Source organism: Polypterus senegalus, chromosome 4 (genome assembly GCF_016835505.1).
Source record: "Polypterus senegalus isolate Bchr_013 chromosome 4, ASM1683550v1, whole genome shotgun sequence".
Classification (NCBI taxonomy): Eukaryota; Metazoa; Chordata; class Cladistia; order Polypteriformes; family Polypteridae; genus Polypterus; species Polypterus senegalus.
In genome coordinates this window covers 52,056,967-52,071,411 of record NC_053157.1, presented here as the reverse complement: position 1 = coordinate 52,071,411, position 14,445 = coordinate 52,056,967, and the positions used below count along the sequence as shown (strand labels likewise).

At 38.4% G+C, this 14,445-nt stretch overlaps 1 protein-coding gene across 1 annotated transcript in view; it reads left to right on the top strand.

Moving 5' to 3' along the window:
• LOC120527337 (lipoxygenase homology domain-containing protein 1-like) overlaps positions 1-14,445 on the top strand; it is a 247,802-nt gene that overhangs the window by 118,181 nt on the left and 115,176 nt on the right. The window contains exons 23-24 of the mRNA XM_039750623.1: positions 3,928-4,088; positions 11,366-11,669. Coding sequence (XP_039606557.1) covers positions 3,928-4,088; positions 11,366-11,669 — 465 coding nt within the window. The remainder of the gene's footprint in view (positions 1-3,927; positions 4,089-11,365; positions 11,670-14,445) is intronic.

Sequence of the window (14,445 nt, the reverse complement as noted above, 5' to 3'; positions counted from 1 at the left end):
ATACTATGATGTTTGACATCAATTCTATTTGATCAAAGAGATGTCGCTGTTTCAAGTTTTCTTTTTTTATTGTAAACTACATTTACTGTATTTGAAAGCTGTAAAAATATCAGTCCATTCATTGGTCTTCCAGACTTGTTTATTTCACCCTAGGATGATTGCATGAACTTCAGTCATATTATATATCTCAGTTGCATTAGGCATGAGGCTGAAGTATTAGTCAGTTACTGGGCTCACTCACTCATGCCAGGCCAATTTAAAGTCACCACTTAGCTTAGCTTCCATATCTACGGCATGCTGGAAGAAATCAAGACCATAACACATATTGATATAGGGAGAGCATGGAAACTCCATAGAGAATTGAACCAAACTACAAGATTGTATTATTCACAACTTTGCAGCTTGGTACACTAACCCCTCACTTGGCTGTATAAATCAAATTCCATCCATTTTCCAGATCTACCTGTTCTGTACAGCATAGTAGGTAACTGATATAAATACAATGTTGTAATCAATGTGTACTTTATACGCATTAAATACCAACTTTATACCATTCTGAATAACATTCCTTCCAATATTTTATTGTGAAACTACCTACAGTATGATACATGTCGAAGGTGGGTTGAAATCTAAATAATCAACGTAGAACTCGGCGTTAACATTTGCAGTGTACCAGCTATTGGTGCGGTATGTTTTTTTTTGTAATGCATGTAATAATTAAATTAATTGCATTTGCCATTCCAACAGATGTGCCATCTATTGTAAGGACAAATTCAATGGGTTTAATTGTTACCAATGTTGGTGATGCTTCTTTTAGAATGACAGAGACACAGCAACCAGATAGACACCCGGACACTTACCATTTTATAAAGGTGGAAGACTACAATAAAGCAATCACCAAATAGTTTCTTTTTAATTGAATTATTCTGAAAGTTAATTTTAAATGTTATTAATCAGTAACACTGAATTTATCCTTGTGTTATTCACTCATAATCATGTAGTACTACTTTTAACTCATTTTTTTTAAACTGGTTTTATTCATCCTAAATCATAGGGAGATGGAGGCCATCCTGGCCATTTCTGTGTTTTAGGGTCTAATCAAGCACAAGACTCCCCTTCATACGGGACACATTTGCCTATGCTAACATGCACAGATTTGAGAGGAAACTAGAGTGCCTCTGAGAAATCTTAAATTAATAAAGAATAATATGCAAACTCTGTTTCAGCCTGGGAGTTAAACCCTTTTTTATGTCTAAACAACTACACCACTATGACACACATGATAATTTTTTATTTGTAATCGAAATAGGTATATAGTTTCATATTTTCCTTAATAGCACAAGTAGATTAAGTAATTTATTTAAAGCCAAAGTGTGAGATAGGGGTTGAATTTGAATTATTGAACTTTTCATTTAAGGGCAGATTTTTATGCAGTAGATCACACTGTCTAGAATTGAAGCCTAGCAATGTATAAATCATTTTGCCTCATTTTTGTGAACAAGCTCATCATTCCATATTTTTTGGAGATAAGAAAGCATTAGGCAGCATGGTGGCATTGCAGGATATCTCACAGAATTTGGACTTTTAGCTAAACTCAATCTGGAGTTGAGTTCTGCTGTTGTTTGTGTTAATTTCTTAGAGGGGGTCTTAGATTTCTGTCTTGTTGACTGGTATTTTTAAATTGTTCTAACCAGTTACAAGATTATGTGGCCAATGAATGAATCTGACCACGAAGCATCCTTTGCTATGCTGTTTCTTACTCGGTGATTCCATATTAATGTAGCCTCTGATTTTCTCTGTGTTTTTGAGCAAAATGCATGTTACTAATGTGTCTTCATATTGGTTGTTATGCCATTGCTGTCAGCAGTGCACCGTTTTGGAATCATTTGGCCAGCAGAATGTACCTGATAGCATTTTCTTTTATAATTGCATTTGTCATGGCAGTGTTTTCTTTGTATAGTTGTTTTATAGCTACGTTAACTATGGCCATAAGTAAATAAGGAATTCTAAAGATTTATGATTTTGTAAAATGATGTCATATCATCTTATAGTCCATTATGTGAAGGGTAAAGGGCATTTGGATTTGAGTAATCAGTTCAGTCCAAACTGCTGCATATCATGTTATCATCATATTTTGAAATGCAGGAAGTGGTGCAGTCAAACTATCTCCTTACTTACTTTCCAGGTCACAGTGGCCACTGAATTGTCAGTGAAATTATGAACTAAGTGAAACTGTACTAAATATTTAGCTGTGCAGTCTAAATATTATGCTTGATTTGTGTTGTGTCAGTCGCAAATGCTTAAAGTGACTGTGGCACAGGCTCTCACCGCCTGACTTTTTAATTCCAGATGACTTCTTCATATTTGTCTACTGACTCAGTGGATTGTGAGCAACTGCAAAGATGTTGGTAAAAACGGACTAAGAGATGCATGCATTTGCAAGGAAGCGGAACAAAAATACTTTTCTAAAATAATGAATTTTGCTCTTAAAATGAGGACTATACTATAAGTCAAAACAAGAATTGCCAGAAGGTGCTACAAAAACTTTGAAAATATCACCAGAAACAAAACACTAAATCTACAAACCAAATCACAAAACGAGACGTTAAGAGTTCAAGACTAAGACTGTTCACAGTTTTTATCTGAAATCTCAGCCAGAGAGCCGAAGTGCTGTGTTGAATTTTATAGCGGAGCCTTCATGACAAGATGTTTAGTGACTCTTGAGAAGCCTTCCTTAGCAAAGGAGCAGTGCGCCATTGCAACTCAGCAACAAAAGGCTTAGACACTAAAATGGTGTTGTGATGCACTTAAAGTTAAATTACAAAAATATTTATATCTTTCTCAAGCTAAAGAATGTCAAACTTCAGGAAGCTGGGTTTAGTTTCAAATAAAAACTTTCATTTAATCAGTCGTGGCTTAAATTGTATGTTTTAATGTGTTAAAAGAATGATCTATCCAATTTGAAGTTCAAACTTATTCAAAATTATTGTCATTAATGTATCACATAATAAAATGAAATTCTTACTTACATTAAACATATTTCACTCTAAACTGCAAGCCATCTTACAATGCTTATAATTGTTTAACTCAAAATATTAGTTTTATTACCCATCTTTTTTCTTTTGAGAGGCGGTTCTGCCTTGAATTATGAAGTGCGTACTACGTATGAATCATATTGCTATTCTTATGTTAATCCATCAGGTCTGAGGTTATGTTTGTATTTATGTTGGTTAGTAGCTGTTGTTAGAGCAAATTTTAAACGGGGAATAAATTAGGACAGTATTATCTTTTTTCTATATAAACCAACAGTGTTATAGCCACATTTTAAAATAAATTAATTGATTAAAATGTTTTCAAAGCTACTCATGTCTTTGCAACAGCAAAATTAGGCTACTATAACGTGATCAAGCAAGCTTATTTGTATGTTAATTAAAATGATACTGCTAAATATTTTGAATCAGGGTTAAATAGACTCAAATATTATTTGATAAAGTGTAGTTATCAGGAGCTTAAATGTAATCAGTCATACTTGAATCTGAACATAATACTATAAACTCAAACACTAATACAATTTATTTTTGATTAAATGATACTGAGGAACATTGTCAGAATGCTCCATGAGGTACAGATTTGTTTTAACAATCAACAAACATGCTAAATCGATTTATGTAGCACGATGCTGTGGCCAGCTGACTAAGGACTTGAATTTAAAACTGTAAGCATTGACACCAGATGAGCCTTCAGAATTTTGAGATAACTGATATCACAGTATAGCACACCAAACCATACAGCTTGCTTTGAGCAAAGATCTTAAATGATGTTGGAATGAACTTCCTGTCTTCTTTCTATAGCTTTGATTAATACTGTAGGCATAAATATTGTGTTGTCTTTTTATCATATTAATGATTTTTTTATATATTTTTTTAGTGACCAACTATGAGGTGACAGTCATCACAGGCAACATCCGTTCAGCAGGCACTGATGCCAATGTGTTCATTCAGATTTATGGAGAAAATGGAAAAACAGAGCTGATCAACTTGAGAAGCAGATCTGACAATTTTGAAAGAGGGTCAATGGATGTGTTCAAGGTAGGGGTCATTCTAAGTCGTGCATTGTGCAGTATGTGGACTAATATATGCATTTATGTAAAAATACCTAGAAATTAAACTGACATATCATTACATAATCATCATGACCTTTTACAATGAAATGGCTGATATGACCGTTTTATTCTTGGAAAAATGCAGCAGACATTATAACAACTTGATATATAGCTTGCTTTTAAAGTAAGCGATTTATCTTTAGAGTAACAAGTTTTTTCACACATCGTTGCGATTGACTCGATTGCATCATTAGTGATTGTACCTGGTGGGGGGGTCATAGGGTGTTTAGGGTCTCTAGGCGATCATACTCCCTTGCCCATAAAACCCAGCTGGGGTTAATAAAGTCCCAACTTATTTCTTCATTCACAGTGATCTTGAGGACTGTCCCTGCAGCCTCTGTTTATATTTCTGATGGCTTCCCTGTTGTGCTGTCCTGTGACGCTAAGCAGCTTAAGGTCCCTGCAATGCCTCAACAGTCCACCTCTATTGGCAAACACAATGTACGCCATTCCTACTTCTCCACTTGTACAGATTCTTTGTATCTTCCTCTCTTTCTCTCAAATTCATTCTCCTTCCAGGTTTACTAGGGACCTGTCATTTCCAGCAGAACTACATGTCTTGCTCTGTCAGATATCCAAATCATATTTGCCCTTCAGTGTGCTATAGCAAAAATCTTTTACCAGGTGCCTTACAGGTTTCTTTGTTACTAAAGGAATCTGGACCCCTGCTATTGAGAAGTGAGAGTTGTATATCACCTTACCTCTCTACTAAACCATGGAATGGGACTTCAATGGCTTGAATTGCTTCTGAGCCTGGGCAGTGAGCCACTAAAGCCCTTTTAGGATCAATGTGCATCCAGCCACCGACAAAGCTGTCAATGTCAGATTGTCCATGAATGCTGTGAAGAGAGGCTGTCATAAACAAAACTTAGTTAGAGGGTCCCTTCACTCCACTTCTCAAGACTTGACCAGCAAATACACTCTAGTACACATCGATTGTTCTATTCGTTTCAATAAGAATTTTCTTAATATTGCTTTTCCTGCCTGGCTATGGTCTGGTGCCCTGGGATGAACTGGTTTCCCATCCAGTGTCAGCTCCTGCCTTGTGCCTGATGCTGCCCGGACAGGTTCTTTCTCCAGCAACTCTGGCCTGCATTAAGTGGGTTTAATAAAGAATAGATGAATGATTGATTACAAGTGTATTTCTTATTTGCAGATATTGTAATTCTATTGATAGGCATAAATGTTTAATAAAAATGTTTTTAAAATCCTTGGTTTTATTAAATAACTAGCTGTGTAAGCCCATGCTGTAAAAACCATGGATTCTTGCACTTTGTTTTGCAAACATACTCGCCTCTGTTGTCTATAAGCGGCTAAGCGAGCTTTTCTCTCCTCGGAGGTTTCATTTTGTCGATGTGCTCGTCTCGCTTGTGTATTAACGGCAGCAGTTTCACTTTGGTGACAGAGTCGCTTTCTTTGAGCTGCAAGTTGTAGCCTCGCACTTCCAGGCTGAACAGACAGACGCACACACACTTCCACACGTAGACGTTTATATACTGTATAAGATGCTAAAGTCTCTACACATATTTTATAATATAGAAAGAATTTTATTTGTCCCCAGGGGGAAATTTTGTGTTTTACAGAAGATTAAAAAATGTAGTAAATATGTATAAATAAATATGTAGGTAGTTAAATAAATATATATACACACACACACCATAGTCTTAACAGACGCCCGAATGACAAAAAAAGGAAGAAAATTAAAAAGAAAGAAAAACTTCTAACTGTAGCAAAGAGATATTGTCTATCGTTCACTGTGTTCCCAATAATACTATATGCCATAGAAAAATAAAAAAATAACAAAACAGTAAATCAAAAAGGCAATGAACTGTGCTATAATGTTTTCCGCCAGATGTTAAAGTAATGTACAGTAACCTCTTTTTAACTTAGCAACATGCTGCTATGTCTGTGCTACACTCTGTCACACATGGGGACATGCATGACCACTTTCACTGGAGGATCCATGTGCAATGCCAATTAAGCAATGCTTTGGACATACCACTTCAGACAGAGGAGAGATCCCTAGAGGCTAGCATTTGCAACTCTAGAATGAAAACGTAAAGGCCTTTCAGCTGAGAAAAATGGGCTGCTACTAGTGCCAGTGTTTTGTGGTATGTCCTGGCCCTGATCACCTTGCAAATATGATTTGTAGGGCAAACAAGCAGCCCCACAGATATGTTTAAGGGAGGCACAGAGTTCTATGAGTTCTTGTTGCTGGTTTTTCAACCTTTATTGTTTTTTAGTTTCAATGTGTTCCACAGTAAGACAAATGATATGAGAACAATATCATCAGATAAAACAAACCCGGAAATAATGCCATATAGGCAAAGATACAAAAAAGGTATTAAGCAGAGAGCAAAAGGTTGAACTCAAAGCAAAAATAAAGCTGGCCTCTTTGGGGCAACTTTAACAGGTCTTTAACCTTCTGTCTTCTGAGAGAGGTGACACACCCACTTGCCCACCACATTACCATCACAAATCACCCCCTTTCTTATGTCTTCCTTCCACTGTCTTTGGACAACTCCACTGAGTTTTTCCCCTCCTTATTCTGCACTCTACTAACAACAGACCAGAGCAGGCTATTAAATCCTGCTCAGAATCAACATCCAGCCCACCAAATTCTACCTACAGAGCTGCACAACTCCTGGGTCATCTCTCCAGTAGGTTACAGTAGGAAGCAGGTAACTCTGTATAACATATATCCTTCTTTACTCCACAGATTCCTACATAAGGGGCATAGTACCCCATGGTGGTAGTTAACCATTTCTACTAGTGTACAGCCTGCCTGGTCATATTTGCATCCATGGTGACTCCGGTCTTGAGCAGTGCATCACTGCCTACAACAATTAACTCAACCATATCTTCTTCCATAATGGGTAATTTGAGCCCCATGATCTGAATATATACTGTATGTATAGTATATATATATATATATATATATATATATATATATATATATATATATATATATATTGTGGAAGATGACCCAGACACAGACAGGCGGACACGTTCAAATCACCCACAACACTTTTATTTACAACCATATTTACAGGTGCAACACAAACCCCTACACAAACACAAGTCCCCAAAGTCCATGTCTCTCAATAATGCCTTACTCCTTCAGGCTGCCTCCTTGCCTCCTCCCAGACATCGTCCTTCTTCCACCTGACTCATCGTATGAAGGGAGGCGGCCCCTTTTATACACACCCGGATGTGTTCCAGGTGCTTCCCGACAATCTTCCACCAACACTCCCCAATTTGGCGAAAGTGCCGGCTGCATCCCTGGAAGCACTCCGGGTGTCCTCTTCCCCTCAGCACTTCTGGGTGTGGCGGAAGTGCTGAGGTCCAGGGCTCCCAAGGCATTGGGGCGCCCCCTGGCGGTGACCATAGGCACCAGGGCGGTCGCCCCCACGTGGTCTGGGGGAGGCATAAGCCCTCCTCTGGTCATCCTGGGCGTCCCCGCCGTATCGTCCCCCCAGCCATCTGCGACTATGTATATATATACAGTATATAGTAATAAAATAGGCAGCAAACAAAAAAAGGTTTGGGGATGACCATCCCGGTTAATTGAAAATAGGCAAAAAAAGCAAATACGCCTTTACAGACTCGAGTTCACAACAGAAACTAAGTAACAGGATGAAACTGATCTATTAATATGGTGGAACAGAGGAAGGGGTGGAGCTAGGGAGTCCGGAAAAGGAACTGATGTGGCAGGAAAATGTGTTCTCGGTACTGGAAGTGACGTCATTAACAGATGCTGGAAGTGCCGTCATCAGTGGTTTGACCGGTAGTCATGTCACTGAGATGCATGGTCTTCGGCTGGTCTGCAGAAGGACAAAAGGTGAAAGTGTCAGATGATAGCCCCATCCCCTAGTCCGACTGAGAAACACCACTATTTGAGCCTGTAAACCATCTCCTATGCACATGTGTGTGACTATTAGGCAACTATAAACAAAAGACTTGTGTGTGTGTATTAATGGAGCAGTCTGCTCTGTTCACGATCAACCAGAGCCACTAGATAACACATGCATACACTTCTGAATTTTTTTCAACGCTTGCATGTACGTCAGTTCTCACTATGAAAGACACGTGTGTGTGTGTGTGTGTGTGTGTGTGTATAGAGCCGTCTGTTCTGCACACAATCAACGACAGCCACGGGAATTGGTATGAATTCTAAAGAAGATGTGTAACTTGCACTTGGTGAGAGGGCGCATTCATGCATTTTTACAATTTTTCAGCATTTGCACAACAAGCTACCATATGTTTGCCTGAGACAGGTTCCAGTCTGTCCCACTCAATTTGTGCCACAGCTGCACTCAACTACACGTCTGTCTCAAACAAGATACAACCTGTCCTGGCCCACCTAACTGAGGCTCTGCAAGTTTGCTAGTATAGTAAAACTACTAGGTTGGCAAACTATAGTGAAGAGTTAATGTAATATCTTGTTCAAGAATCTGGCACATATAGTTGATAAACACTTGTTCTAGAAAGGATGTGTCCAAGCCGCATGTTGGGCATGAAAAACTTGATGGTCTTTTTCTAGTCCTTATTCCTAGGTGAGGTGACAGAATGTGTATTTTGCATATTGGTAAAAAATATAATATTTAAAACATGTAAATGCTGTAGAAATTCTGTTGCAAAGAGAGTGTAGATTCAAACTGGTCTGCTAAAATAAAATCATGAACACTGTCATTTAAAAAAAGCACACCTTTAAGCATGGTGTAATTAATTAGAATAAGAACACAAGACGCATGTGGTTGCCATGAACAGCCTTTGACCCCAGATGTGAAATATGATGAGGTTTTTTGTTTTTTTTGTGATTTGTTATATAAGTACCTTACTGTAACTAGGTTAAAAGCATGCAATTCAGTTTGGTAGACTGATAACTTAAATAGCACAGAAATTCAGAAATACTCTTTTTAAGCACTCAGCTACATAATATATGACAGCTGAAATGTGGTGGGATAAAAGCAATAAAAAGAGATAATTAACTACAATAATGAAATATGTTCAAGATTAATAACTACCAATTTTACAATATATTTTTATTGGATTTGATTGAAGTGAAATTTATGTTTCGCTTAGCACAGCTATTGGCTTTCTGGGTTATGATACATTAATAATACGTTAGAAATGCTTAGTAAGTGTATGAAATAAAATGGACAATTGAAGTGATCATTTCAATGTCTGGTCCTCTTTCTTGTTTTTCAAATGACAGTACTGTAGTTATCTGTAAGTCAAAAGAGTGACAGACAAAAGACCCCAATCAACTTGACAGAGAAAATGTTAATATGGGCTTCTGTAATCTCCAGAAGAGCAATGCTGAAAGGCTAGCTATGATGGGTGGTATTATTATTATTAATATTATTTGGCTAATACCTCTACCCAGGGTGACTTACAAGATCAGCAATGATTACAGCTGATTCCAGATGTTGTTTGGAGTTGGAGTGTAGGCAGACTTATTGACATCTTTAGATCCACACAGTGAGACAGAGATGGGATTTGAACATTGTACTTTAAAGGCCAGTGCCTTACCCAGTATAGTGCACTGCCTAAATCTATTCAGCTAGTTGGCAAATTCATTTTATTAGTTAATTTTCTTCTGAGATCCAGCAGGGGGCAACTTCATTAAAGATAGTGAAGCTGGACCAAAAGGGAATGTTACAGAATCAACAGCAGGTTGCCACCACCACACTTGACAGTTAGAATTGTGCTATCTGCGTAATGTGTGGTACAATATGCTTTTATCTGATTTTGTTTTCAGTATAATATTTGAAATAATAGTATAATGTAAATAACATTATGATATTTAAGTATAATATTTCATTTTTAACCATAAAAATTTTACTCCAGTTGTCTACAGTATTATTGATTTTAATCTGCACGTGAAGTTTAAATTTTGTTGACAGATTTGTGATTTCCTATCTCCAGCACAGACCAGTGTGCATCTGTGAAGTGTACACCTGTACAGTGTGAAAGTTACCCAGACACAGACAGACACTGAGACAGCCAGATGTCCAATACACACACTCTTTTTATTTTCTTTGCTCTGTACACGCACAGTGCACCAACCAATGCACAAATCACCAGTAAACACAGTCCTTATCTCTTTCTTCTGCCGCCTCTGTTCCTCTTCTCGCAAGCTCTGTCCTCCTCCACCTGACTGGCTCCCTGAATGGAGTGAGGCGGCCCTTTTACACTGCACCTGAATATGCTTCAGGTGCTCCCTGATGATCTCCCTGTAGCACTTCCTGGTGTGGCGGAAGTGTTGTGATCCAAGGCCCCCTGTGGCGGTGGCCACAGATTCTCATAGGGTTGAGCCTTCCAGTTCCATGGCTGCCCTCTTGCATCCTGGGGGAAGGAATTGCTCCTCTCCCGGTCCCCTGCTTCTCCAGGCCTCCCGTTGGGGAAAGGTCCCTGGCCGTCCATCACAACAGCTACAGTACCATCTCAGTTATGGAGGTTTCCAGCTGTTTCATAACCACTGTATAGCATTGCATAGTATCCTTCTGTCTCCCACAGATTCCTTCATAATGGGCATAATACCCCAAGGTGTTTGCTTCTGAGTGGTTCTCTAGCCACATGATTTTTTTTGCCCAGCTATTTAATTTTAAAGGACTTACTGACACTTTGTAATGATGGGCTTATCACACTCTCCATTTCTCCCTGTTTTCTCTTATTTAAAAAATTCCTTGGTATTTGGAGTATTTCATTTGTTTCTCATCCAGCCATTCCATCCATTTTCAAATCTGCTTAATAAGGTTCCGGTCACTGGGGTCCTGAAGCTATCCTGGCAGCATTGAATTTAAATGTGAACCAACCTTGTAGAGCATGTACACCCGTATGCACATCCTGTAAGGGCTAGTTTTGAAGTGTTGATTAATCTGACAACTTTGGAATATGAGGTTTAAACCTGTAGAAAAATCTACACAGAGTCTGGGCTGGGTTTCAAACCCAAGACTATGGAGCTGTGAGACACCAGCGTTAACCATTTCCTCACTGTACCGCCATACTACCTCTTTGTGATTTGCCATTCAGTATATATGCATGATAAATTCATCTATTATTGAACACACATTTTCTGGAAAAGGCCATTCATCAGTATCATACTGTAAGTAGGACTACTAATGCATAAAGACTGTGTTGATTGTAAAACTAAAGCTCTCTTTCAATGCATGTATTTGCATTTTTATGTTTAAACAGATTGAAGCAGCCGATGTTGGCAAAGTCTTTAAACTCCGTATTGGCCATAATGGTAGAGGAGTTGGAGATGGATGGTACCTGGATACTGTCATCATCAAACGCCTCACAGTGTCTGCTGTGCCACAAGAGGACAAGAAAAAGAAGAAAAAGAAAAAGAAATCTGTGGACGAGGAGGAGGAGATGGCCCAGCAAGAAGAAGTGTTAGAAAGCTATACCTTCATTGGGAAACGATGGCTTGCCAAGGATGAAGGAGATGGAGAAATTGTAGTTGAGCTTCTGCCAGAAGAAACTCAGGATCTAGAAGGTTAGTGTGTTTTTATGTTTTTTCTTTTAGAAATGTTCAGAGAAGGTCAGTCGTTTACTGCTTGTATTTTTTGCCATTTTACACTATCAGTTCACACAGATTATAGTAATTGTATTCCATCAAATTTTGCATTTGCTTGCCTTGACATATTCATCTACGCTTTTATCCAAAGCACCTTACAAAAGTGATCAACGTAACTGAGTAAAAACCACTTTCACTTTACCTTACCTTACCTAGACCCCCACATTTTTTTCTAAGATCTATTCCACTTGATATTTTTTGTTACTCTTTTCTTTGTTGCCAACTAACATGTAGCTTAGTTTTTCTTGAATTAAATAATGTCATAAAACATATTCATGTCTGTATGCTGTGGTTAGTGGCTCTTGAGCCAGCCCTTCACTTAAAATCAGTCACAGACACCACACAGTCCAGTCACAAGGGTTTTGACTTATAGAAAAAAAAGTTCCAGAGAAGTAGAGCCATAAGGTTACATAAATGGAAAACAACACCCACCACTTCAAGGCCTATTTCTACAATGCATAATATTCTGTCCTTGGACTACCTTTCTCCTCTTCTCTCCTGTCTTACCAACAGTACTGGTTGTTTTCACTCCTCTTTCTCTACTTCCTTGACAATTGAGTCCTTGCCTACACTTTGGTCCCAACCCCAAGCTTATTTAGCTGAAGGAAGGAGGCCTCTTTTAAAATGTAGCCCTTGACTAATTCTGAGTTCATGACCAGTTGGTCAACCAAAGGTTCCAGGTGACCATGTAAGAAGCATGCAACCATCTACTTAAAGTGCCAGCTGCACCAATATTTGGCTGCTACCTGGGAATAGCGTCTATCTGCTCCCGCCTGGCTGGGAGGACTAATAGTTACCTCAAGTCCTCATTTGGCCACTGGGGCAAGACCTGCATTTCCTAGATGGCTCCTTTGCATCTCATCTGGGCAGTGTTTTCAAACAACTCCAGCTTGGCACATTTGTTCCAAATAGGAGGAAAAATCCTCTAGTGCTTTTTGGTACCCTGCTAACTTTCCAATACATAGAAATTATATACAGTATGTGCCGCTTTTACCCACTTTCCTGGTTACATTTTGTGACTGTGCCATGTAAGAATGTGTCTATTTCTCTCTACCTCTTTTCATTGTACTCAACTATAATGAAGTTTGTCCCATCTTCCTCCAGGACACCATATTACATTTCTGTTCTTCTCTTAATATTTTTACAAATGAACACCTATGATTCCACACAGTGGTTAAAGTATGAAAGAAATGCCGGTGTTCTGTTTTTGTCTGTTTCTTGTTCCTCGTTGCAATGCTGTTTAAATATAACACAAGTTGTTAATCAAGTGGGGTCCTGTCTTGGGAGTTTTGTGCACACTGTTATAAATATATTCTCATGATGTTTGTTTCGGCAAATCAGAGTTGAAAAAACTTTATTAGATTGCCATCTTGTTAAAACCGGGACATTTTGAATTTCTTCAGTTATTTATCTGGACCCATAGACTGAAAACTGAACTGTCCCTGCAACCAGGACGTCTGAGTACCCTAATAGATTAGTGTCTGTGAGATAATCATGCTGCAAGGTACTTCATTCATAATATTTTATTTTTATTGCTTGTATTTTATAATTTTATGGTTAGGAGGATCATTTATATTACAGTGGCTTTCAACCATTTTGACAAGTGGACCAGTTTTAGTTACAGAATCTCTTTGTGGATAGGGAGGTTCTCTGTGGAATCCTGAGAAAATTGATTGATTAATGTTTGATTGAAGAGTGAGGGTCCCCAAGGGGTTTTGAGCATCTCAATCAACTAACAATAGATAGAAGAGCAAGTTGCTCCTGGGTTTACTAGCAATGAAGCTCTGCAGACTGGCGATAATTCATAGACAGACGGCTATTGAAGGTGAAAAATAGAAAGATATGCAAAATAAACACGCTGGTGTTACCTGTGTCAAGGTAAAATAGAAACAGTAAAGTAATTAGTAAATGAAGTCACACAGAGTGCTTCTCTGTTTTAAGATGTACAAATTAGCAGATTTGCTAATGCTTTTTAAAGGGAGATTTTGAAATTTCAGATTTGTACAGGGCAATCTGTTTGAAATATCTCAAGGAAAGTTGAACTGCCTAGACAAACTTTCTTGAAAAATACATGTGTCACATTTCAACAAAACTTTTCCACTGGGGACCGAGTTGCTTCATGTGGATTGATGGACGGACACATAGACAGGGGCTATGCTCTTAAAAGGTAAGGGACAGCCAGTTATATTGTGTACATCGATAACTTCCTCCATATACACTGTTGTGGCCGACTTGGTACTTTGACACCTTGGACCATTGGTCACTAATTTACGGAGGTAAAATAACTAGTAAGACGTACGATATAACATCAGACATTGAACACTCAGTATCACTGAGTATCTAGGATGATATCTAGATTGGTCTTGGGCTTGAGTAGCATAGACTAAAATGAAATGGTATTATGATGAGTGCCACTATCTCCACTAAGGTTCATGAACGTCTATGTCCCATTATTGACTTATTATTTGGCTGATGGTTTTATTCACGGCATCTTATAACATTTAAGAGATATAGTACATAGTATATATATAGTACAGAAAGTTAATCAAAGACTTTGTTAAATGGTGCGACTCAAACCACTTACACCTTAACACCAGCAAGACCAAGGAGCTGGTGGTGGATTTTAGGAGGCCCAGGCCCCTCATGGACCCTGTGATCATCAGAGGTGACTGTGTGCAGAGGGTGCAGACCTTTA